The sequence below is a fragment of the Hyla sarda genome, chromosome 4 (genome assembly GCF_029499605.1).
Source record: "Hyla sarda isolate aHylSar1 chromosome 4, aHylSar1.hap1, whole genome shotgun sequence".
NCBI classification, from domain to species: Eukaryota; Metazoa; Chordata; class Amphibia; order Anura; family Hylidae; genus Hyla; species Hyla sarda.
The window spans coordinates 27,564,202-27,592,048 of record NC_079192.1 but is presented as its reverse complement, the minus strand read 5'-3'; the positions used below and the strand labels follow the sequence as shown (position 1 = coordinate 27,592,048).

The 27,847-nt window shown below is 41.1% G+C and overlaps 1 protein-coding gene across 1 annotated transcript in view; it reads right to left on the bottom strand.

Annotated features, from left to right (window-relative positions):
* Window positions 1–542: 542 nt before the first annotated feature.
* Window positions 543–27,847, bottom strand: part of LOC130367660 (phospholipid phosphatase 3-like) — a 35,861-nt gene continuing 8,556 nt past the window's right edge. The window contains exons 2-6 of the mRNA XM_056570223.1: window positions 21,348–21,505; window positions 18,848–19,119; window positions 8,558–8,615; window positions 2,555–2,731; window positions 543–847 (exon numbers count right to left, since the gene is read on the bottom strand). Of these exons, the coding sequence (XP_056426198.1) occupies window positions 743–847; window positions 2,555–2,731; window positions 8,558–8,615; window positions 18,848–19,119; window positions 21,348–21,505 (770 nt within the window). The 3' untranslated portion in view covers window positions 543–742. The remainder of the gene's footprint in view (window positions 848–2,554; window positions 2,732–8,557; window positions 8,616–18,847; window positions 19,120–21,347; window positions 21,506–27,847) is intronic.

Genomic DNA, 27,847 nt, shown 5'->3' with positions numbered 1-27,847 from the left:
CACAGTCCAGGTCTGTGGAGTCTTACAGGTCCCGCAGATTGATAGGATTACGGGCACAGTCCAGGTCTGTGGAGTCTTACAGATCCCGCAGATTGATAGGATTACGGGCACAGTCCAGGTCTGTGGAGTCTTACAGGTCCCGCAGATTGATAGGATTACGGGCACAGTCCAGGTCTGTGGAGTCTTACAGGTCCCGCAGATTGATAGGATTACAGGCACAGTCCAGGTCTGTGGAGTCTTACAGGTCCCGCAGATTGATAGGATTACGGGCACAGTCCAGGTCTGTGGAGTCTTACAGGTCCCGCAGATTGATAGGATTACGGGCACAGTCCAGGTCTGTGGAGTCTTACAGATCCCGCAGATTGATAGGATTACGGGCACAGTCCAGGTCTGTGGAGTCTTACAGGTCCCGCAGATTGATAGGATTACGGGCACAGTCCAGGTCTGTGGAGTCTTACAGGTCCCGCAGATTGATAGGATTACGGGCACAGTCCAGGTCTGTGGAGTCTTACAGGTCCCGCAGATTGATAGGATTACGGGCACAGTCCAGGTCTGTGGAGTCTTACAGATCCCGCAGATTGATAGGATTACGGGCACAGTCCAGGTCTGTGGAGTCTTACAGGTCCCGCAGATTGATAGGATTACGGGCACAGTCCAGGTCTGTGGAGTCTTACAGGTCCCGCAGGGACATTTCTCTCCGTCACTTGCTTTGTCTCTTTTCCTCTGACATTTATCTTGGCACCTAACAATTGGTGAATTGGGCTGTGGTCTCTGGGCTGTCAGGCCGCGGGGGGACGGAAACCGGCTGTAAGCCTTTTGTCCGAAACATGTCGGAAATGTAGAAAGCCTGGAAAGATATAAAAATGATAAAATTATTAAAGGAACACTCCAGGAATGGTGTTATATCCAGTGCATGGCCTAAATGGGCGGAGCCTGACTTCTATCTGGGGTGTGGTTTAAATCCCTTTGTCATGCTCCGCCCCCTCACTCTCTTCAGTAGGTCTAGGCAGGTATCAGCACAAACTCATACTAATAATGAAATGTATCCTGCCCCATATGATCCTGATCTCCTGGTCAGACTAAAGCAGACAGTGCTGGTCAGAGAACGTCCTTTGTGTGAAGTGAAGCCGGATACACAGAGGTTTCCTGCTCCACCACCCATCCCCCCATACACAGCGGCCACCGCACAGGCCCAGGGGGAAGCCGAATATTTACCTATTCTTCATTTAGATTACACTTCCTATTCCCACTCTCCTAAAAATACTCAGCACAAAGGGACCGGGCGGAGGACATTATTATTCTTATTATAACATTGTTTATATTTTACTGAGACTAAAATTATATCTGTGTTTATTACCTATTATTCATAGAACATCAACATAACCCACAGGACTGACTATCTATCTATCTATAAAAATCTATCTATTATCTATCTATCACATATCTCATTTCTATCATCTATCTATCTCATATCTATTATCTATCTATCTATCTATCTCATATCTATCTATCTATCTCATATCTATCTATCTATCTATCTATCTCATATCTATCTATCTCATATCTATCTATCTATCTATCTCATATCTATCTATCTATCTCATATCTATTATCTATCTATCTATCTATCTATCTCATATCTATCTATCTATCTATCTATCTATCTCATATCTCATATCTATTATCTGTCTATCTATCTCATATCTATCTATCTATCCATCTATATCTATCTATCTCATATCTATCTATCTCATATCTATATCTATCTATCTCATACCTCTCTATCTATCTAATATCTATCTATCTATCTATCTATCTCATATCTATCTATCTATCTATCTCATATCTATCTATCTCACATCTATCTCATATCTATCTATCCATCTATCTATCTATCTATCTATCTCATATCTAGCTATTATCTATCTATCTAAAATCTATCTCATATCTATCGATCAAAAATCTATCTATCTCATATCTATCTATCTCATATGTATCTATCTATCTCATATCTATCGATCAAAAATATATCTATCTATCTCATATCTATCTATCTCATATCTATCTATCTCATATCTATCTATCTTATATCTATCTCATATCTACTGTATCTATCTATCTATCTAAAATCTATCTATTATATATCTCATATCTCTCTATATATCTATCTCATATCTATCTATTTTATATCTATCTCATATCTATCTATCTCATATCTATCTATCTATCTATCTCATATCTATCTATCTATCTCATATCTATCTATCTATCTCATATCTATCTATCTCATATCTATCTACCTATCTCATATCAAAGAATGACAGTGTTTCCCAACCAGGGTACCTCCAGCTGTTGCAAAACTACAACCCCACGCATGCCCAGACAGCCAACGGCTGTCCAGGCATGCTGGGAGTTGTAGTTTTGCAACAGCTGGGGGCACCCTGGTTGGGAAACACAGTAGCATGAGGTTGTAGTTGGATCCAATGTCTACCTATCTCATATCTATCTCTGGTTTAGTCTGGTGCAGAGATGCTGTCAATCTTTTAATACTCACCACCCAGTAAGCGACCAGCGCCCCCTGCAGGAACCCAACAGCGACATCAGATGGATGGTGCCTGTAGTCCGATATCCGAGTGAATCCCGTATACAAGGCCACGAGAACCAAGACAAACTGAACTAGGGGGCGTAAGAGCCGGGCCCCTCGCCAGGTGAACCGTGCCTGCAGGTAAAACTGGAGAGAGATACCGAAATGGTCAGTGGATTAACCCTTACGCTAACAGATTATGTATGGTTAACATTTAATTGCTAGAACTTCTATGGTGCTAAATTTTTATCCTTTTTTTTTTTTTTTTTTTTTCAGAAACAGCGCCACCCTTGTCATTGGCTGGATCTGGTATTGCAGTTTACATGAATAAATATTCTATGAGAAAAAGAGTAAGAACTAAACATTTCAATGGAAATTGTGTAGTGTGTAATACTTCGTTTCACCTGTAGGTGGCATTGTAGGGAAACTGAACACTACTGATGGGTTTATTCGATCACGGATTGCTGTGATCAGTCTCCAACTCTTGGGAGTTATCCCTATATCTTGCTCGTGACCTTTTTAACACATACCATGGTGGATAGTGCATGTGATGTCATCCTGACTCACGGATATCATATATGAAGAAAGACTCTTGCACCATCACTGGTCACAGGCCGGTCAGTCTTTGTCTAGTCATTGGCCTGGATTATATCTGGCGTTACAGGAAGGTCACATGAAGGTAAAATTTTGGTTCTTCAATTTTTCATGTGTTTTGTAATAAACATTGAAGTCATCCAGTCTATGCTGAGGGTGGTAAATGATCTTGTGATATAGAGGAGAAGACATAGAGTCTGAGACTGGAGGCACTATTGGCGCTCGAATCTAATAGACAAGCGATCTCCAAACTTTGAGACACCATCTGAGGGCCACAGTTTGAAGACCACTGCTATAGACTATTCCTAGTCTGTCATAGACACCATCTGAGGTCCACAGTTTGGAGATTACTCCTATAGACTCTATTCCTCTTCTGTTATAGACACCATCTGAGGGCCACAGTTTGGACACCACTGCTATAGACTATTCCTAGTCTGTCATAGACACCATCTGAGGTCCACAGTTTGGAGACCACTGCTATAGACTATTCCTCTTCTGTTATTGACACCATCTGAGCTCCACAGTTTGGAGACCACTGCTATAGACTCTATTCCTGGTCTGTCATAGACACCATCTGAGGGCCACAGTTTGGAGATTACTGCTATAGACTTTATTCCTAGTCTGTCATAGACACCATCTGAGGGCCACAGTTTGGAGACCACTGCTATAGACTCTATTCCTCTTCTGTCATAGACACCATCTGAGGGCCACAGTTTGGAGACCACTGCTATAGACTCTATACCTTTTCTGTTATAGACACCATCTGAGGTCCACAGTTTGGAGACCTCTGCTATAGACTCTATTCCTCTTCTGTTATAGACACCATCTGAGGTTCACAGTTTGGAGACCACTGCTATAGACTCTATTCCTCTTCTGTTATAGACACCATCTGAGGTCCACAGTTTGGAGACCACTGCTATAGACTTTATTCCTGGTCTGTCATAGACACCATCTGAGGGCCACAGTTTGGAGATTACTGCTATAGACTTTATTCCTAGTCTGTCATAGACACCATCTGAGGGCCACAGTTTGGAGACCACTGCTATAGACTCTATTCCTCTTCTGTCATAGACACCATCTGAGGTTCACAGTTTGGAGACCACTGCTATAGACTCAATTCCTCATCTGTTATAGACACCATCTGAGGGCCACAGTTTGGAGATCACTGCTATAGACTCTATTCCTAGTCTGTTATAGACACCATCTGAGGTCCATAGTTTGGAGACCACTGCTATAGACTCTATTCCTCTTCTGTTATAGACACCATCTGAGGTCCACAGTTTAGAGACCACTGCTATAGACTATATTCCTCTTCTGTTATAGACACCATCTGAGGGCCACAGTTTGGAGACCACTGCTATAGACTCTATTCCTCGTCTGTCATAGACACCATCTGAGGGCCACAGTTTGGAGACCACTGCTATAGACTATTCCTCTTCTGTTATAGACACCATCTGAGGTCCACAGTTTGGAGACCACTGCTATAGACTATTCCTCTTCTGTTATAGACACCATCTGAGGTCCACAGTTTGGAGACCACTGCTATAGACTATTCCTCTTCTGTTATAGACACCATCTGAGGTCCACAGTTTGGAGACCACTGCTATAGACTATTCCTCTTCTGTTATAGACACCATCTGAGGTCCACAGTTTGGAGACCACTGCTATAGACTCTATTCCTGGTCTGTTATAGACACCATCTGAGGTCCACAGTTAGGAGATTACTGCTATAGACTCTATTCCTCTTCTGTTATAGACACCATCTGAGGTCCACAGTTTGGAGATCACTGCTATAGACTCTATTCCTAGTCTGTTATAGACACCATCTGAGGTCCATAGTTTGGAGACCACTGCTATAGACTCTATTCCTCTTCTGTTATAGACACCATCTGAGGTCCACAGTTTAGAGACCACTGCTATAGACTCTATTCCTCTTCTGTTATAGACACCATCTGAGGTCCACAGTTTGGAGATTACTGCTATAGACTATTCCTCTTCTGTTATAGACACCATCTGAGGGCCACAGTTTGGAGACCACTGCTATAGACTCTATTCCTCGTCTGTCATAGACACCATCTGAGGGCCACAGTTTGGAGACCACTGCTATAGACTATTCCTCTTCTGTTATAGACACCATCTGAGGTCCACAGTTTGGAGACCACTGCTATAGACTATTCCTCTTCTGTTATAGACACCATCTGAGCTCCACAGTTTGGAGACCACTGCTATAGACTCTATTCCTGGTCTGTCATAGACACCATCTGAGGGCCACAGTTTGGAGATTACTGCTATAGACTTTATTCCTAGTCTGTCATAGACACCATCTGAGGTCCACAGTTTGGAGACCACTGCTATAGACTATTCCTCTTCTGTCATAGACACCATCTGAGGGCCACAGTTTGGAGACCTCTGCTGTAGACTCTATTCCTCTTCTGTTATAGACAACATCTGAGGTCCACAGTTTGGAGACCACTGCTATAGACTCTATTCCTCGTCTGTTATAGACACCATCTGAGGGCCACAGTTTGGAGATCACTGCTATAGACTCTATTCCTAGTCTGTTATAGACACCATCTGAGGTCCATAGTTTGGAGACCACTGCTATAGACTCTATTCCTCTTCTGTTATAGACACCATCTGAGGTCCACAGTTTAGAGACCACTGCTATAGACTATTCCTCTTCTGTTATAGACACCATCTGAGGTCCATAGTTTGGAGACCACTGCTATAGACTCTATTCCTCTTCTGTTATAGACACCATCTGAGGTCCACAGTTTGGAGATTACTGCTATAGACTATTCCTCTTCTGTTATAGACACCATCTGAGGTCCACAGTTTGGAGACCACTGCTATAGACTATTCCTCTTCTGTTATAGACACTATCTGAGGTCCACAGTTTGGAGACCACTGCTATAGACTATTCCTCTTCTGTTATAGACACTATCTGAGGTCCACAGTTTGGAGACCACTGCTATAGACTCTATTCCTAGTCTGTTATAGACACCATCTGAGGTCCATAGTTTGGAGACCACTGTTATTGACTCTATTCCTAGTCTGTCATAGACACCATCTGAGGTCCACAGTTTGGAGATTACTGCTATAGACTCTATTCCTCTTCTGTTATAGACACCATCTGAGGTCCACAGTTTGGAGACCACTGCTATAGACTATTCCTCTTCTGTTATAGACACCATCTGAGGGCCACAGTTTGGAGACCACTGCTATAGACTCTATTCCTCTTCTGTTATAGACACCTTCTGAGGTCCACAGTTTGGAGACCACTACTATAGACTATTCCTCTTCTGTTATAGACACCATCTGAGGTCCACAGTTTGGACACCACTGCTATAGACTATTCCTCTTCTGTTATAGACACCATCTGAGGGACACAGTTTGGAGACCACTGCTATAGACTCTATTCCTAGTCTGTTATAGACACCATCTGAGGTCCATAGTTTGGAGATCACTGCTATAGACTCTATTCCTCTTCTGTTATAGACACCATCTGAGGTCCACAGTTTGGAGACCACTGCTATAGAATATTCCTCTTCTGTTATAGACACCATCTGAGGTCCACAGTTTGGAGACCACTGCTATAGACTATTCCTCTTCTGTTATAGACACCATCTGAGGTCCACAGTTTGGAGACCACTGCTATAGACTATTCCTCTTCTGTTATAGACACCATCTGAGGTCCACAGTTTGGAGACCACTGCTATAGACTATTCCTCTTCTGTTATAGACACTATCTGAGGTCCACAGTTTGGAGACCACTGCTATAGACTATTCCTCTTCTGTTATAGACACTATCTGAGGTCCACAGTTTGGAGACCACTGCTATAGACTCTATTCCTAGTCTGTTATAGACACCATCTGAGGTCCATAGTTTGGAGACCACTGTTATTGACTCTATTCCTAGTCTGTCATAGACACCATCTGAGGTCCACAGTTTGGAGATTACTGCTATAGACTCTATTCCTCTTCTGTTATAGACACCATCTGAGGTCCACAGTTTGGAGACCACTGCTATAGACTATTCCTCTTCTGTTATAGACACCATCTGAGGGCCACAGTTTGGAGACCACTGCTATAGACTCTATTCCTCTTCTGTTATAGACACCTTCTGAGGTCCACAGTTTGGAGACCACTACTATAGACTATTCCTCTTCTGTTATAGACACCATCTGAGGTCCACAGTTTGGACACCACTGCTATAGACTATTCCTCTTCTGTTATAGACACCATCTGAGGGACACAGTTTGGAGACCACTGCTATAGACTCTATTCCTAGTCTGTTATAGACACCATCTGAGGTCCATAGTTTGGAGATCACTGCTATAGACTCTATTCCTCTTCTGTTATAGACACCATCTGAGGTCCACAGTTTGGAGACCACTGCTATAGAATATTCCTCTTCTGTTATAGACACCATCTGAGGTCCACAGTTTGGACACCACTGCTATAGACTATTCCTCTTCTGTTATAGACACCTTCTGAGGTCCACAGTTTGGAGACCCCTGCTATAGACTATTCCTCTTCTGTTATAGACACCATCTGAGGTCCACAGTTTGGAGACCACTGCTATAGACTATTCCTCTTCTGTTATAGACACCATCTGAGGTCCACAGTTTGGAGACCACTGCTATAGACTCTATTCCTGGTCTGTTATAGACACCATCTGAGGTCCACAGTTTGGAGACCACTGCTATAGACTCTATTCCTCTTCTGTTATAGACACCATCTGAGGGCCACAGTTTGGAGACCTCTGCTATAGACTCTATTCCTCTTCTGTTATAGACACCATCTGAGGGCCACAGTTTGGAGACCACTGCTATAGACTATTCCTCGTCTGTCATAGACACCATCTGATGTTCACAGTTTGGAGACCACTGCTATAGACTCTATTCCTGGTCTGTCATAGACACCATCTGAGATGCCATAGAAGAGTCTTGGGTTATCCCATGAATAATAGTGATCACCTACAGGATGATCTCTGGGGGTCCCACTGCAGGGATCCCCAAGTATCAATAGAACGAGGGTCTCAAGCCCCCATTCTGGAAGGTGCAGAGATGACCCATGGACTGTAACTCCATTTACATGACTGACATAGGAGATTACAGGTAACTACACAACTAATTCGGCTCTGCTACATATGTTCACTATATATTATCATACAGTTGTCTTCCTCCTTAGTGATAACATTACAAGTCAATGCCGAACTAACACGAAATATAAACCCGCAAACCTCCCTCCTCGTATGGTGGAGTGCTGCGTAATCTCACGACAGACCTAATATCAGGCTTCCTCCTTTATAAAACCACCATAAGCCTACGGATACTGACTCACCATATATATAAGATATATACACAGTATACTCACCGAGAGGTACAACATGGAGTACAGCGCGAAGGATGCGTGACCCGAATAGAAGGATTTCCTGAAATATCAAAAACGCAGAAAATGTGAATTGACTGTGACCACGGGGACATCTACATCATTCATACAGAGGGGGAGACCAAAATAGTGAAAACAGGGAAAACATACGCGTGACTGGAAACATCTGACTATTAGTCACACAGTAATAAAGATACAAATATATATATATATATATATATATATATATATATATCTGACTCATCAAATGATATCATGTAATGTGTCTGTGGTCATCTGAGCTAGTAATAAACTGATAGATAGATAGATAGATAGATAGATATGAGATAGATAGATAGATAGATAGATAGATATGAGATAGATAGATATGAGATAGATAGATAGATATGAGATAGATATGAGATAGATAGATATGAGATAGATAGATAGATATATATGAGATAGATATGAGATAGATAGATAGATATGAGATAGATAGATAGATATGAGATAGATAGATAGATAGATAGATAGATATAAGATAGATAGATAGATAGATAGATATGAGATAGATAGATAGATAGATAGATAGATATGAGATAGATAGATAGATATGAGATAGATAGATAGATAGATAGATATGAGATAGATAGATAGATAGATATGAGATGGATATTAGATAGAGATAAATAGATATGATATCGATAGATAGATAGATATGAGATAGATAGAAAGATAGATATGAGATAGATAGATAGATAGAAAGATAGATATGAGATAGATATGAGATAGATATGAGATAGATAAATATGAGATAGATAGATAGATAGATATGAGATTGATAGATATGAGATTGATAGATAGATAGATAGATAGATAGATATTAGATAGATATGAGATAGATAGATAGATAGATATGAGATAGATAGATATTAGATAGATAGATATGAGATAGATAGATAGATAGATATGAGATAGATACATAGATATGAGATAGATAGATAAATATGAGATAGATAAATATGAGATAGATAGATATGAGATAGATAGATATGAGATTGATAGATATGAGATTGATAGATAGATAGATAGATATATATTAGATAGATATGAGATAGATAGATATGAGATAGATAGATAGATAGATATGAGATAGATAGATATGAGATAGATAGATAGATAGATATGAGATAGATAGATATGAGATAGATAGATATGAGATAGATAGATAGATAGATAGATAAATATGAGATAGATAGATATGAGATAGATAGATATGAGATAGATGATAGATAGATAGATAGATAGATATATAGATAGATAGATATGAGATAGATAGATATGAGATAGATAGATATGAGATAGATGATAGATAGATAGATAGATAGATAGATAGATAGATATACAGACTGTAGATATTCTGTGTTAATGTAACTATTATAAGTCCATATCTTTTCGCCTCCTGTAAGGATAATTCCTCCCTCCCTCCATCACTCACCTCTGCCCATAAACAATCACCCCCACTCTCTGCAGTGCGGAGCAGGAAGCCCATCAGACTCTACTAGAAATTCCCTTCTATTAATCTCATTACTCACACAGTCATTATGGGGGGGTTTCTTTCCTACTTAATGGGATCGTTTTTTGACATTACAAAGTTCTCCTTAAATTGAGTAATTTGGGAAGAAAAGGACTGAGGTCCCCCCCCCCCCCCCCCCCGCTACTAATAAATGGCACAATCACCCCCTCTATTACTAATATATATTACTAATTTATCTGTATATCTATCTCATATCAATCTATCTCATATCTATCTATCTATCTCATATCTATCTATCTATCTCATATCTATCTATCTCATATCTATCTATCTCATATCTATCTATCTATCTATCTATCTATCCATCTCATATCTATCTATCTATCTTATATTTATCTATCTATCTATCTCATATCTATCTATCTCATATCTATCTATCTATCTATCTATCTCATATCTATCTATCTCATATCTATCTATCTCATATCTATCTATCTATCTATCTATCTCATATCTATCTATCTTATATCTATCTATATATCTATCTATCTATCTCATATCTATCTATCTATCTATCATCTATCTCATATCTATCTAGATCATATCTATCTATCTATCTCATATCTATCTATCTATCTATCTCATATCTATCTATCTTATATCTATCTATATATCTATCTATCTCATATCTATCTATCATCTATCTCATATCTATCTAGATCATATCTATCTATCTATCTCATATCTATCTATCTCATATCTATCTATCTATCTCATATCTATCTATCTATCTATCATCTATCTCATATCTATCTAGATCATATCTATCTATCTATCTATCTCATATCTATCTATCTATCTATCTCATATCTATCTATCTTATATCTATCTATATATCTATATTTCCAAAATAACAACAGAGCAGCACATCCAAAGAGTAGGTAAGTAAAGCGGTGCCAGCGGCGAAATAGCCCGGTCAGGGCGGTCACACATCAAAGGTAGTAATCCGCAGCACTCCAGGGATAGGTGCAAAAATAAAGTGCTTTATTCCATACTAATACAGAGCAACGTTTCAGCTGCCATGCAGCCTTTCTCAAGCATCATAGTAGTGACAAACAGGAAGTATATAAAGGTGTACAGGTGATTAAAACGATACGAGTATGCAATCAAATCATTAAGGCATACATAAATATAAGTGTACAACAACATAAGATACAAGGTAATAAAACCATTGTAATATAAGAGGAGAGGTGAATGGTGTATTAAAAATAAAACAGCAGGTCGAAGGCTGCAAAATATTGTAAACAGATCGCATAAAGTGCATAAACAATCATAATTAGTCAACATGTGCAAACTTTAAAATAGTAATCAGGTAGGCGGAGTATGTAGGCTGCACTCACCCCTATATCCATACAAGGTAAACGCCATAATGGCTGATTCATGTCCCGAGGCATATGGCGTGTGGGTAGATGGAAGCACCCGGTCACATGACCGGTTCCATCACCCCACGTCACATCCGGTGGTAGGGTAAACAATTTAGGTTGTCATGCAGGGAGTCGGGCAGGTCGATGGTTCCGAGAGCGAGGTAGGTCATGTGATAATCACATGACTCACTCTCGCTTCGTCCGCATCATCACGTCCTGGGTTCCCTTCTCTGCACAGTTGCGCGGATCAGGGAAATCCCCCCGTGTAAACAGGTGCAGTAAACGTTGTGTGGCCGTCACTCCTAGCAACACTTAGTAATGAATGGAAAAAGTATAATATAGAAAAAAAGTATAATATAGAAAAAAATGAGGTAAAGAAATGGTAAGAGAAGTAGAGGCAAACAAAAGATAAGAAATAAAAAATAATAACTAAAAAATTGAAATAAAATTAGCAATAACAATAAATGTAAATAAAAAGTAAATAAAACTAATGAAAAATAATAATAGAGAAGATAAAATAAAATAAAATAAGAATGAAGAATAAAAATAACTGAAAAATAATAATAAAAAAAGTAATAATAATAAAATAATGTAAATAAAGATAAATGAAATGATATGATACAATGTTGCACATTGTCTGTCTTGTTGTTACACTGTGGCACATCCTTCCCTCTCACCTCTAGGTTTTTTATCCTCTAACCCCCGCATTGCGTGCTTGCACATATGCTGACAGGGAGACCTCTTGTACCCGCGGGCATTCTAGGTGTCCGCTGGGAGTTCAGAGTGAGATTAACCATAATCAAGGTGGGCATTTTTCGCCGGGGGGTGCCTGCGTCAGTGTATAGAACCATAGTTGTGGTGCGTTCTCCCTTGCGCGGCTATTATATCCAAAAGATAGAAATAATAAAAAAATAATAATAAGAAAATAAGAAATAAAAAAATTATAAAATAAAATAAAAATAAATGTAGAAAGTAAATTGAAAAATAATGAAAAATATCAAAAATTAATAATAAGGATGATAATGAGGGTGAAATAAAGGAAGGAAAAATAGAGTAAACAAGAGCGTGGTGTTGGGGTGTGGGTCACAAACAACGTTATTTATTGCACCATATGACAACCGAACAATTACAGATAAAAGGTAATTTTTAAAGAATTATGTTGAAAGTAGTGATCGCAGCCATCATCATCACGCCAACCTAAGGTATATAAAAAAAGAGAACAAGTGTAAGTACATGTTCATGAATAGATACATATTGATCTTAGTATCTCGTCACCACTAACCAAACTGGAAATGAGTTGGTGTATCTACTGGTTGCTAGGGGTTACGCCAAATAAATCTGTGGGGTGACCGTGAAATCTACATTAAGTCCATTGGGTCTAAGAGACCCAAGCTGATATATCCATCTTAGTTCTGTCTTCTTAAGTTTACTAACGCGATCCCCACCCCTTTTGAGGGGGGGAGTGTGGTCTAAAAGGACAAAGCGAAGATCCCACTCGGAATGACACATTTCGGTGAAGTGCTTGGATACCGGTAGATCCAAACGTTTTTTCCTAATAGTATACCGATGATGATTTATACGTGTTTTGAAATCCCATGTGGTCTCGCCAACATAGACGAGACCACATGGGCATATCAAAGCGTATATTACAAAAGTAGATGTACATGTCAAATAATGTTTCAAATTGTACACTTTTCCTGTTTTAGGATGGGTGAACTGACCCCCTTTCAGCATCAGGGGACAGTTAACACACTGGCAACATGGAAAAGATCCCTTATTTTTGACAGACAGATACCTTTGTGAGGGTGTCTGTCTGGACACATCCGATTTGATAAGTCTGTCTCTGAGGTTGCGGGACCTCCGGTATGACATCAGGGGCGGACTCGCAAACTCAGGGACTAATGGAAAACTTTCTTTCAATAATTTCCAATGCTTGGTAACGACTTTGGCCAATTGGCTCGAGTGGTCACCAAATGTGGATACAAAAGCCAATCTGGTCTGTGACTTTTTTGATGTTGTCTCATAAATGAGTTTTTTGCGATCCATTTTCATAACTTTCTGTTTGCTATCTTCTAAGAGGCGTGGAGGGTATCCACGTCTCCTGAAGTTCGCTACCATCTTGTCCAAGGCAGGTTCAATTTCTTCCTCCCGCTCAATGATCCGTCTTGCCCTGATCATTTGACTGGTGGGCAGTGATCGGACCATTGAGCGGGGATGGTTACTATAGAAGTGTAAAGTGGAATTGGAATCTGTTGGTTTAACATAAAGGCTGGTGACTAAACGCTGTGTATGAACAGAAACCAAGGTATCCAAAAAGTTAACAGTTAACTTTTTGGATACCTTGGTTTCTGTTCATACACAGCGTTTAGTCACCAGCCTTTATGTTAAACCAACAGATTCCAATTCCACTTTACACTTCTATAGTAACCATCCCCGCTCAATGGTCCGATCACTGCCCACCAGTCAAATGATCAGGGCAAGACGGATCATTGAGCGGGAGGAAGAAATTGAACCTGCCTTGGACAAGATGGTAGCGAACTTCAGGAGACGTGGATACCCTCCACGCCTCTTAGAAGATAGCAAACAGAAAGTTATGAAAATGGATCGCAAAAAACTCATTTATGAGACAACATCAAAAAAGTCACAGACCAGATTGGCTTTTGTATCCACATTTGGTGACCACTCGAGCCAATTGGCCAAAGTCGTTACCAAGCATTGGAAATTATTGAAAGAAAGTTTTCCATTAGTCCCTGAGTTTGCGAGTCCGCCCCTGATGTCATACCGGAGGTCCCGCAACCTCAGAGACAGACTTATCAAATCGGATGTGTCCAGACAGACACCCTCACAAAGGTATCTGTCTGTCAAAAATAAGGGATCTTTTCCATGTTGCCAGTGTGTTAACTGTCCCCTGATGCTGAAAGGGGGTCAGTTCACCCATCCTAAAACAGGAAAAGTGTACAATTTGAAACATTATTTGACATGTACATCTACTTTTGTAATATACGCTTTGATATGCCCATGTGGTCTCGTCTATGTTGGCGAGACCACATGGGATTTCAAAACACGTATAAATCATCATCGGTATACTATTAGGAAAAAACGTTTGGATCTACCGGTATCCAAGCACTTCACCGAAATGTGTCATTCCGAGTGGGATCTTCGCTTTGTCCTTTTAGACCACACTCCCCCCCTCAAAAGGGGTGGGGATCGCGTTAGTAAACTTAAGAAGACAGAACTAAGATGGATATATCAGCTTGGGTCTCTTAGACCCAATGGACTTAATGTAGATTTCACGGTCACCCCACAGATTTATTTGGCGTAACCCCTAGCAACCAGTAGATACACCAACTCATTTCCAGTTTGGTTAGTGGTGACGAGATACTAAGATCAATATGTATCTATTCATGAACATGTACTTACACTTGTTCTCTTTTTTTATATACCTTAGGTTGGCGTGATGATGATGGCTGCGATCACTACTTTCAACATAATTCTTTAAAAATTACCTTTTATCTGTAATTGTTCGGTTGTCATATGGTGCAATAAATAACGTTGTTTGTGACCCACACCCCAACACCACGCTCTTGTTTACTCTATTTTTCCTTCCTTTATTTCACCCTCATTATCATCCTTATTATTAATTTTTGATATTTTTCATTATTTTTCAATTTACTTTCTACATTTATTTTTATTTTATTTTATAATTTTTTTATTTCTTATTTTCTTATTATTATTTTTTTATTATTTCTATCTTTTGGATATAATAGCCGCGCAAGGGAGAACGCACCACAACTATGGTTCTATACACTGACGCAGGCACCCCCCGGCGAAAAATGCCCACCTTGATTATGGTTAATCTCACTCTGAACTCCCAGCGGACACCTAGAATGCCCGCGGGTACAAGAGGTCTCCCTGTCAGCATATGTGCAAGCACGCAATGCGGGGGTTAGAGGATAAAAAACCTAGAGGTGAGAGGGAAGGATGTGCCACAGTGTAACAACAAGACAGACAATGTGCAACATTGTATCATATCATTTCATTTATCTTTATTTACATTATTTTATTATTATTACTTTTTTTATTATTATTTTTCAGTTATTTTTATTCTTCATTCTTATTTTATTTTATTTTATCTTCTCTATTATTATTTTTCATTAGTTTTATTTATTTTTTATTTACATTTATTGTTATTGCTAATTTTATTTCAATTTTTTAGTTATTATTTTTTATTTCTTATCTTTTGTTTGCCTCTACTTCTCTTACCATTTCTTTACCTCATTTTTTTCTATATTATACTTTTTTTCTATATTATACTTTTTCCATTCATTACTAAGTGTTGCTAGGAGTGACGGCCACACAACGTTTACTGCACCTGTTTACACGGGGGGATTTCCCTGATCCGCGCAACTGTGCAGAGAAGGGAACCCAGGACGTGATGATGCGGACGAAGCGAGAGTGAGTCATGTGATTATCACATGACCTACCTCGCTCTCGGAACCATCGACCTGCCCGACTCCCTGCATGACAACCTAAATTGTTTACCCTACCACCGGATGTGACGTGGGGTGATGGAACCGGTCATGTGACCGGGTGCTTCCATCTACCCACACGCCATATGCCTCGGGACATGAATCAGCCATTATGGCGTTTACCTTGTATGGATATAGGGGTGAGTGCAGCCTACATACTCCGCCTACCTGATTACTATTTTAAAGTTTGCACATGTTGACTAATTATGATTGTTTATGCACTTTATGCGATCTGTTTACAATATTTTGCAGCCTTCGACCTGCTGTTTTATTTTTAATACACCATTCACCTCTCCTCTTATATTACAATGGTTTTATTACCTTGTATCTTATGTTGTTGTACACTTATATTTATGTATGCCTTAATGATTTGATTGCATACTCGTATCGTTTTAATCACCTGTACACCTTTATATACTTCCTGTTTGTCACTACTATGATGCTTGAGAAAGGCTGCATGGCAGCTGAAACGTTGCTCTGTATTAGTATGGAATAAAGCACTTTATTTTTGCACCTATCCCTGGAGTGCTGCGGATTACTACCTTTGATATCTATATATCTATCTATCTCATATCTATCTATCTATCATCTATCTCATATCTATCTAGATCATATCTATCTATCTATCTCATATCTATCTATCTCATATCTATCTATCTATCTCATATCTATCTATCTATCTCATATCTATATTAGTTACATACAATGAAAAGTCTTCCCCAAAAGACCTCAACTTTGAGAAGGCAACCACCCAGTCGTTGTAGTTTTGCAACATCTGGAGGTCCGCAGTTTGGAGACCACGGTTCTAAAAGAACATTTCACAGATCTCCAGTCATGATAATGGATCCTTCATTCCTTACATTCTACTGTGAAGGGATTGTTGCCTCTGGAGATGTATTTTGCCTACATAGATGTTTTGTTCCTCGGAGCACAATCGGTTACTATATGTTTTCTAGATGAAGAAAAAATCCCACCCCTTCTTATGCTTCCTTCATTACGTCTTAAACAAAGATGTGTTTGTCTTTAAGAACAGCATCGCTATGGTGGCGGCAAATGCCGCACGTGATAATAGACACCATATGGAAATGGCAACAGGTCTACACGACACTGGACCAGTTCAATATACCTCCTACAATTGTCTACAAGCACAATGAAACCTCTGCCAGCAGAAGAACACCCCCTTGTCCAGACCAGGTTTTTGCTGACCAATTTTTGGTTCCATCTTAAAGTATGCATTTATTTCCCGCTCTTAGTGCGAAGAGTCCTTTCTGCCACTTAAAAAAAAGATCTAACCAAGAAAAGTTTCCCTTTATATAAAAGAATAAATAAAATATATAACTATTTATTTAATTTATTACTTTATATACATGGACTAAGCTCAAATTACCGCATTACCTATAGAAACAGCCTTTACTGTAGAGAACTCTTTCTACTATAAGCATTTAACCATCACAAGGGTAGATTTTCTTTAGAAACAAGTATAGATATAATGTATTTTTATATTACAAATGTTATACAGTAAATAGTGACTTCACACAGTAAATCCCAATACATTAACACAATTTTATAACTTCCCTTTACTGCTTTTACTTCAAATAACTCTTTCTACTATTAGTATAAAACCTATTGCCAGGGGATATATATAAATATATATATATATATATATATGTAGATGTCCAAAAAAATGCAGCACTACTATACCACAGTAGACGGGTGCCAGCTCCCCAGGCTCGATCACAGCCAATTGACATGTGGAATAAATAAGTAATTTTTTTGGATATTTGGAGTGCCGCACCATTTTTTGAAGTTATATATATATATATATATATATATATATATATATATATAAATATATATATATATATATATATATATATATATATATATAGTGTTTCTTGTATTACAAATGTTATAAATATAATAACAAGTTAAAGTAAATGTAAGTAACTACATGAGTTTATAACTTCTATTCACTGTTTTTACTGTAAAGAACCCTTTCTACTATTAAAGGTAAACACATCACAAGGGCAGATTTCCTTTAGACACAAGCATACATATGCGTTTCTGGTATTAAAAATGTTATACAGTGTATAGTGGCATCTTTCAGTGAATACCAAGCTACTTACATGATTTTATAACTTTTTACTGCTTTTACGGTAAAGAACCTAATAAAGAATTAATCTCAAGGTTCTTTTCATAAGGACAGAGATGTAATGTGTCTGTTGTTACAACTGATTTAAATAATGGCACCTTTATAAAGACGCTCAGACATTGTCATTTTACAATAACCCATATTTACTGCTTTTAGCATAAAGAACCCATCACTGTGCCAGTGTTCTTATTTTTTTTTTTTTTTTTTTATTATAGCACATTTATGTCTATAAATGGTCATTTATTTCTTAACATTTTGAATCTTTGAATCTCATAATTTACAGGTTATTTTACATCTTGTAATGTAAAGAACCCTTTCTAAAATTTAAAGAGAACACTACACCACAAAAAAAAAATTCCTTTTAGATTGGAGCATTTGTTAAATGTGATTTTTTTCAAACTATGTTCCCGAATCGCCCCCCCCCCCCCTCCCCCGCCACTCAAGTTATTACGTTTTTTGGCAACTTAACAAAACGATGACAAATCATGACTCATACTGTGGTTTTCAACTTTACGGGGAACTTTTTGGATATTAATTTTCAAAAGCCTCCACTCACCCTGAACTTTTTTACGTCACACTTATATATGTTTCATTTCTTATAAAAAAGGGGAAATGATGGTCCCCTGGGCTTTCACCCAACCCCGGGTGTCTCACCTGGCCTCCATCACAGCGCTTGGGTTTCCCGTACACGTATAGTCCTCCACATAGCCGGTGGTACAATTCAGCGCTTCTGGTTGACACACTGAGAGGAAGTTTGGCCTCAGACGACCTGCACTCAGCTTGGCTGCATTAGTCAGTGACTGTCCGATAGCAGATCCAAATAGGAAGGGAAGCACCTGGCGGTAAATGCTGGACAGGTAGCCTTCTCTGGGACAGGAATCTGATCTCCGCTGCCTGCTGACCCGGTGACACTCTCCAAATACAATCTGAGGGAACGAAAAAAATATCACGAGAGTCAATGCCAACAGCTGCGCTCAACAACAGCCATGTAGCCATGGGGGGGGGTCTCCATTGTCTGTGCTTCGTGACTATAGTAAGGAGAATTGTAGGCACAGCTTAATGGTGTGAGGACTATGAGGAGAACTTTATGGTGTGAGGACTATGAGGAGAACTTTATGGTGTGAGGACTATGAGGAGAATGTTATGGTGTGAGGACTATGAGGAGAACTTTATGGTGTGAGGACTATGAGGAGAATGTTATGGTGTGAGGACTATAGTAAGAACATTATGGTGTGAGGACTATAGTAAGAACATTATGGTGTGAGGACTATAGTAAGAACATTATGGTGTGAGGATTATGAGGAGAACTTTATGGTGTGAGGACTATGAGGAGAACGTTATGGTGTGTGGACTATAGTAAGAACATTATGGTGTGAGGACTATAGTAAGAACACTATGGCGTGAGGACTATGAGGAGAACTTTATGGTGTGAGGACTATGAGGAGAACTTTATGGTGTGAGGACTATGAGGAGAACTTTATGGTGTGTGGACTATGAGGAGAACTTTATGGTGTGAGGACTATGAGGAGAACGTTATGGTGTGTGGACTATAGTAAGAACATTATGGTGTGAGGACTATAGTAAGAACACTATGGTGTGAGGACTATGAGGAGAACTTTATGGTGTGAGGACTATGAGGAGAACTTTATGGTGTGTGGACTATGAGGAGAACTTTATGGTGTGAGGACTATAGTAAGAACATTATGGTGTGTGGACTATGAGGAGAACTTTATGGTGTGTGGACTATGAGGAGAACTTTAGAGTGTGAGGACTATGAGGAGAACTTTATGGTGTGAGGACTATGAGGAGAACTTGATGGTGTGAGGACTATGAGGAGAACTTGATGGTGTGAGGACTATGAGGAGAACTTTATGGTGTAAAGACTATGAGGAGAACTTTATGGTGTGTGGACTATGAGGAGAACTTTAGAGTGTGAGGACTATGAGGAGAACTTTATGGTGTGAGGACTATGAGGAGAACTTTATGGTGTGAGGACTATGAGGAGAACTTTATGGTGTGAGGACTATGAGGAGAACTTTATGGTGTAAAGACTATGAAGAGAACTTTATGGTGTGAGGACTATGAGGAGAACTTTATGGTGTAAAGACTATGAGGAGAACTTTATGGTGTGTGGACTATAGTAAGAACATTATGGTGTGAGGACTATGAGGAGAACTTTATGGTGTGAGGACTATGAGGAGAACTTTATGGTGTGTGGACTATAGTAAGAACATTATGGTGTGAGGACTATGAGGAGAACTTTATGGTGTGAGGACTATAATAAGAACTTTATGGTGTGAGGACTATAGTAAGAACATTATGGTGTGAGGACTATGAGGAGAACTTTATGGTGTGAGGACTATGAGGAAAACTTTATGATTTGTGGACTATGAGGAGAACTTTATGATTTGAGGACTATGAGGAGAACTTTATGGTGTGAGGACTATGAGGAAAACTTTATGATTTGTGGACTATGAGGAGAACTTTATGATTTGAGGACTATGAGGAGAACTTTATGATTTGAGGACTATGAGGAGAACTTTATGGTGTGAGGACTATGAGGAGAACTTTATGGTGTGAGGACTATGAGGAGAACTTTATGGTGTGAGGACTATAGTAAGAACTTTATGGTGTAAAGACTATGAGGAGAACTTTATGGTGTGAGGACTATAGTAAGAACTTTATGGTGTGAGGACTATGAGGAGAACTTTATGGTGTGGGGACTATAGTGAGAACATTGTGTTGTAGGACTATTGTGAGAACATTATGGTATGAGGACTATGGGGAGAACTTTATGGTAAGAGGACTATAGTGAGATTGTTATGGTCTGAGGACCACGGTGAGTACTTTATGTTATGAGAATTATAGTGACAACTTGGTATAAGGACCATATTGAGAACTTTATGGTATAAGGACTATGGTGAGAACTGTATACTATGGGGTTTTGGTGAGGATTCAATGATGTGTTGACTATAGGAAATACTATATGGGACTTGGGTGAGAACTATGGTATAAGGACTATAGAATGGATGTAATAGTGTAAGGACTGGTAAGATGAGGGTGTAATGTCTATTATTAAGTTGTAACAGAATAAACCTTCTTTATACCAAATGCTGTAACCATAATGTACACCCCTGTACAGGTAGAGACTTACCGTCACCCCGGTGATGAGGATGCCCAGGCTGATCAGCATGGTGTCACTCACAGTCTCCTCCCGAGTAGATGGGAACCGTATACTGACATCATCACAGAAGAACCCACGATGGACCGGAGGGACCAAACCCAACTCACAGATCAGGAAGGGGATGGAGACTGGAATAAGAAAGACATAATACACAGTATAAATAATTGTTCTGTATAAACCCTAGATAGATAGATTGATTGATAGATAGATAGATAGATAGATATGAGATAGCTCGATAGATAGATCGATAGATAGATATTAGATAGATAGATATGAGATAGATAGATAGATAGATAGATATGAGATAGATAGATAGATAGATATGAGATAGATAGATAGATATGAGATAGATAGATATGAGATAGATAGATAGATAGATAGATAGATAGATAGATAGATGTGAGATAGATAGATATGAGATATAGATAGATATGAGATATAGATAGATATGAGATAGATATATAGATAGATATGAGATAGATAGATATGAGATAGATAGATAGATAGATATGAGATAGATAGATATGAGATAGATAGATAGATAGATATGAGATAGATAGATATGAGATAGATAGATAGATATGAGATATAGATAGATATGAGATAGATAGATATGAGAGAGATAGATAGATAGATAGATAGATAGATAATAGATGGATAGATAAATAATAGATAGAAAGTTAATAGATAGATATGAGATAGATAGATAGATAGATATGAGATAGATAGATAGATAGATATGATATAGATATGAGATAGATAGATATGAGATAGATAGATAGATAGATAGATATGAGATAGATAGATATGAGATAGATAGATATGAGATAGATAGATAGATATGAGATATAGATAGATATGAGATAGATAGATATGAGAGAGATAGATAGATAGATAATAGATGGATAGATAAATAATAGATAGAAAGATAATAGATAGATATGAGATAGATAGATAGATAGATATGAGATAGATAGATAGATAGATAGATATGATATAGATATGAGATAGATAGATATGAGATAGATAGATAGATATGAGATATATAGATAGATAGATAGATAGATAGATAGATATGAGATATATATGAGATAGATAGATTGATAGATAATAGAAAAAATACAATAGCACTCTGATGATATCCAGGTGAAGGGTTTAGGCCACTGAAAAGAATCCGCACTCCATAGTGCAAAAAAATGTAAATTTCCTCCATCAAGAAATGTAAAACAAATCAGCGACGTTTCGATCCTCTCCAGGACTTTTCTCAAGCAACTCACAACAGAACGATGGTGCAATTTATACACAGCAGCAATGGGACTAAATTAGTGAATAAGTAATCAGTGCAATTAAGGTCCAGTACTGTAGGGAGTAGTGTGACTATTGTCACGATGCCGGCTGGCAGGAGGTGGATCCTCTGTGCCAGAGAGGGATTGGCGTGGACCGTGCTAGTGGACCGGTTCTAAGTCACTACTGGTTTTCACCAGAGCCCGCCGCAAAGCGGGATGGTCTTGCTGCGGCGGTAGTGACCAGGTCGTATCCACTAGCAACGGCTCAACCTCTCTGACTGCTGAAGATAGGCGCGGTACAAGGGAGTAGGCAGAAGCAAGGTCGGACGTAGCAGAAGGTCGGGGCAGGCAGCAAGGATCGTAGTCAGGGGCAACGGCAGGAGGTCTGGAACACAGGCTAGGAACACACAAGGAAACGCTTTCACTGGCACAATGGCAACAAGATCCGGCGAGGGAGTGCAGGGGAAGTGAGGTATACATAGGGAGTGCACAGGTGAACACACTGATTAGAACCACTTGCGCCAATCAGCGGCGCAGTGGCCCTTTAAATCGCAGAGACCCGGCGCGCGCGCGCCCTAGGGAGCGGGGCCGCGCGCGCCGGGACAGGACCGACGGAGAGCGAGTCAGGTACGGGAGCCGGGGTGCGCATCGCGAGCGGGCGCCACCCGCATCGCGAATCGCATCCCGGCTGGAGGCGGTATCGCAGCGCACCGGGTCAGTGGATCTGACCGGAGCGCTGCAGTAGCGAGAGTGTAGCGAGCGCTCCGGGGAGGAGCGGGGACCCGGAGCGCTCGGCGTAACAGTACCCCCCCCCCCCCTTGGGTCTCCCCCTCTTCTTAGAGCCTGAGAACCTGAGGAGCAGACTTTTGTCTAGGATATTGTCCTCAGGTTCCCAGGATCTCCCTTCAGGACCACAACCCTCCCAATCGACCCAAAAAAAAGTTTTCCCTCTGACCTTCTTGGAGGCCAGTATCTCCTTTACGGAGAAGATGTCCGAGGAGCCGGAAACAGGAGTGGGAGAAACAAGTTTGGGAGAGAAACGGTTGATGATGAGTGGTTTAAGAAGAGAAACGTGAAAGGCATTAGGAATACGAAGAGAAGGAGGAAGAAGAAGTTTGTAAGAGACAGGATTAATCTGGCACAAAATTTTGAAAGGACCAAGATAGCGTGGTCCCAATTTGTAGCTAGGGACACGGAAGCGGACATATTTAGCGGAGAGCCATACCTTGTCTCCAGGAGAAAAAATGGGGGGAGCTCTTCTTTTCTTATCAGCAAACTTCTTCATGCGTGATGAAGCCTGTAAGAGAGAATTTTGGGTCTCTTTCCATATGGTGGAAAGATCACGAGATATTTCATCCACAGCGGGCAAACCAGAGGGCAAGGGAGTAGGGAGGGGGGGAAGAGGGTGACGGCCGTACACCACGAAAAATGGGGATTTGGAGGAAGATTCAGAGACTCTGAAGTTATACGAGAATTCGGCCCATGGTAGAAGATCTGCCCAGTCATCCTGGCGGGAGGAAACAAAATGCCGTAAATAATCACCCAGGACCTGGTTAATTCTTTCTACTTGCCCATTGGATTGAGGATGATAGGCAGAAGAAAAGTTTAATTTAATCTTGAGTTGTTTACAGAGAGCCCTCCAGAATTTTGACACGAATTGGACGCCTCTGTCCGAGACGATCTGCGTGGGCAACCCGTGAAGACGAAAAATGTGTACAAAAAAATTTTTGCCAACTGAGGCGCTGAAGGAAGACCAGGAAGAGGGATGAAATGTGCCATCTTGGAGAATCGATCAACGACCACCCAAACAACAGTGTTGCCACGGGATGGGGGTAAGTCTGTAATAAAGTCCATACCAATCAGAGACCAAGGCTGTTCGGGGACAGGCAGAGGATGAAGAAGACCAGCGGGCTTCTGGCGAGGAGTCTTATCCCGGGCACAGACAGTGCAGGCTCGCACAAAATCCACAACATCCGTCTCCAGAGTCGGCCACCAATAGAAACGAGAGATGAGTTGCACGGATTTCTTGATGCCCGCATGACCTGCGAGATGGGAGGAGTGACCCCATTTGAGGATTCCGAGGCGTTGGCGTGGAGAGACGAAGGTCTTCCCTGGAGGAGTTTGCCTGATGGAGGCTGGAGAAGTGGAGATCAGGCAGTCAGGAGGAATGATGTGTTGCGGAGAGAGCTCTACTTCCGAGGCATCCGAGGAACGAGAGAGAGCATCGGCCCCAATGTTCTTATCAGCAGGCCGAAAGTGAATTTCAAAATTAAATCGGGCAAAGAACAGAGACCACCTGGCCTGGCGAGGATTCAGCCGTTGGGCAGACTGGAGATAGGAGAGGTTCTTGTGATCGGTGTAAATAATAACTGGAAATCTTGATCCCTCCAGCAGATGCCTCCATTCCTCAAGTGCTAATTTAATGGCTAGTAGCTCTCGATCCCCGATGGAGTAGTTCCTCTCCGCCGGAGAGAAGGTCCTAGAAAAAAAACCACAAGTAACAGCATGCCCGGAAGAATTTTTTTGTAGAAGGACCGCTCCAGCTCCTACTGAGGAGGCATCAACCTCCAATAGGAAGGGTTTAGATGGGTCAGGTCTGGAGAGCACGGGAGCCGAAGAAAAGGCAGACTTGAGCTGTTTAAAGGCGTCTTCCGCTTGAGGAGACCATGACTTAGGATTGGCATTCTTTTTGGTTAAAGCCACGATAGAAGCCACAATGGTAGAAAAATGTGGAATAAATTGTCTGTAATAATTGGCGAACCCCAAAAAACGTTGGATAGCACGGAGTCCGGAGGGGCGTGGCCAATCTAAGACGGCAGAGAGTTTGTCTGGATCCATTTGTAGTCCCTGGCCAGAGACCAAGTATCCTAGGAAAGGAAGAGATTGACATTCAAACAGACATTTCTCCATTTTGGCATAAAGTTGATTGTCACGAAGTCTCTGAAGAACCATGCGGACATGCTGGCGGTGTTCTTCTAGGTTGGCAGAAAAAATCAGGATATCGTCCAGATACACAACAACACAGGAATATAAGAGATCACGAAAAATTTCATTAACAAAGTCTTGGAAGACGGCAGGGGCGTTGCACAGGCCAAAGGGCATGACCAGATACTCAAAGTGTCCATCTCTAGTGTTAAATGCCGTTTTCCATTCATCCCCCTCTCTGATGCGGATGAGATTATAAGCACCTCTTAAGTCCAGTTTGGTAAAGATGTGGGCACCTTGGAGGCGATCAAAGAGTTCAGAGATGAGAGGTAGGGGGTAGCGGTTCTTTACCGTGATTTTATTAAGACCGCGGTAGTCAATGCAAGGACGTAGGGAGCCATCTTTTTTGGACACAAAGAAAAATCCGGCTCCGGCAGGAGAGGAGGATTTGCGGATAAAGCCCTTTTTTAAATTCTCCTGGATGTACTCAGACATAGCAAGAGTCTCTGGGGCAGAGAGAGGATAAATTCTGCCCCGGGGTGGAGTAGTGACCGGGAGGAGGTCAATAGGACAGTCATAAGGCCTGTGAGGAGGTAGAGTCTCAGCTTGTTTTTTGCAAAAAACATCCGCAAAGTCCATATAGGCCTTAGGGAGACCGGTTACAGGGGGAACCACAGGGTCACGGCAAGGAGAACTGGGAACCGGTTTAAGGCAGTCTTTGAAACAAGAGGAACCCCAACTCTTGATCTCCCCAGTGGACCAATCCAGGGTTGGGGAATGGTGTTGAAGCCAGGGTAGTCCGAGGAGAATTTCGGAAGTGCAATTGGGGAGGACCAAAAACTCAATTTTCTCGTGATGAGGTCCGATGCACATTAGGAGGGGCTCCGTGCGGAAACGTATGGTACAGTCCAATCTTTCATTGTTAACACAATTGATGTAGAGGGGTCTGGCGAGACTGGTCACTGGGATGTTGAACCTGTTGATGAGAGAGGCTAAAATAAAATTTCCTGCAGATCCGGAATCCAAGAAGGCCATAGTAGCGAAGGAGAAGGTAGAGGCAGATATCCGCACAGGCACAGTAAGACGTGGAGAAGCAGAGTTGACATCAAGGACTGTCTCACCTTTGTGCGGAGTCAGCATACGTCTTTCCAGGCGGGGAGGACGGATAGGACAATCCTTCAGGAAGTGTTCGGTACCGGCACAGTACAGGCAGAGATTCTCCATGCGGCGTCGTGTCCTCTCTTGAGGTGTCAGGCGAGACCGGTCGACCTGCATAGCCTCCACGGCGGGAGGCACAGGAACGGATTGCAGGGGACCAGAGGAGAGAGGAGCCGGGGAGAAAAAACGCCTCGTGCGAACAAAGTCCATATCCTGGCGGAGCTCCTGACGCCTTTCGGAAAAACGCATGTCAATGCGAGTGGCTAGATGAATGAGTTCATGTAGGTTAGCAGGGATTTCTCGTGCGGCCAGAACATCTTTAATGTTGCTGGATAGGCCTTTTTTAAAGGTCGCGCAGAGGGCCTCATTATTCCAGGATAGTTCAGAAGCAAGAGTACGGAATTGTACGGCGTACTCGCCAACGGAAGAATTACCCTGGACCAGGTTCAACAGGGCAGTCTCAGCAGAAGAGGCTCGGGCAGGTTCCTCAAAGACACTTCGAATTTCCGAGAAGAAGGAGTGTACAGAGGCAGTGACGGGGTCATTGCGGTCCCAGAGCGGTGTGGCCCATGACAGAGCTTTTCCAGATAGAAGGCTGACTACGAAAGCCACCTTAGACCTTTCAGTAGGAAACTGGTCCGACATCATCTCCAAGTGCAGGGAACATTGAGAAAGAAAGCCACGGCAAAATTTAGAGTCCCCATCAAATTTATCCGGCAAGGATAGTCGTAGGCCTGAAGCGGCCACTCGCTGCGGAGGAGGTGCAGGAGCTGGCGGAGGAGATGATTGCTGAAGCTGTGGTAGTAGCTGCTGTAGCATTACGGTCAGTTGAGACAGCTGGTGGCCTTGTTGCGCTATCTGTTGTGACTGCTGGGCGACCACCGTGGTGAGGTCGGCGACAACTGGCAGAGGGACTTCAGCGGGATCCATGGCCGGATCTACTGTCACGATGCCGGCTGGCAGGAGGTGGATCCTCTGTGCCAGAGAGGGATTGGCGTGGACCGTGCTAGTGGACCGGTTCTAAGTCACTACTGGTTTTCACCAGAGCCCGCCGCAAAGCGGGATGGTCTTGCTGCGGCGGTAGTGACCAGGTCGTATCCA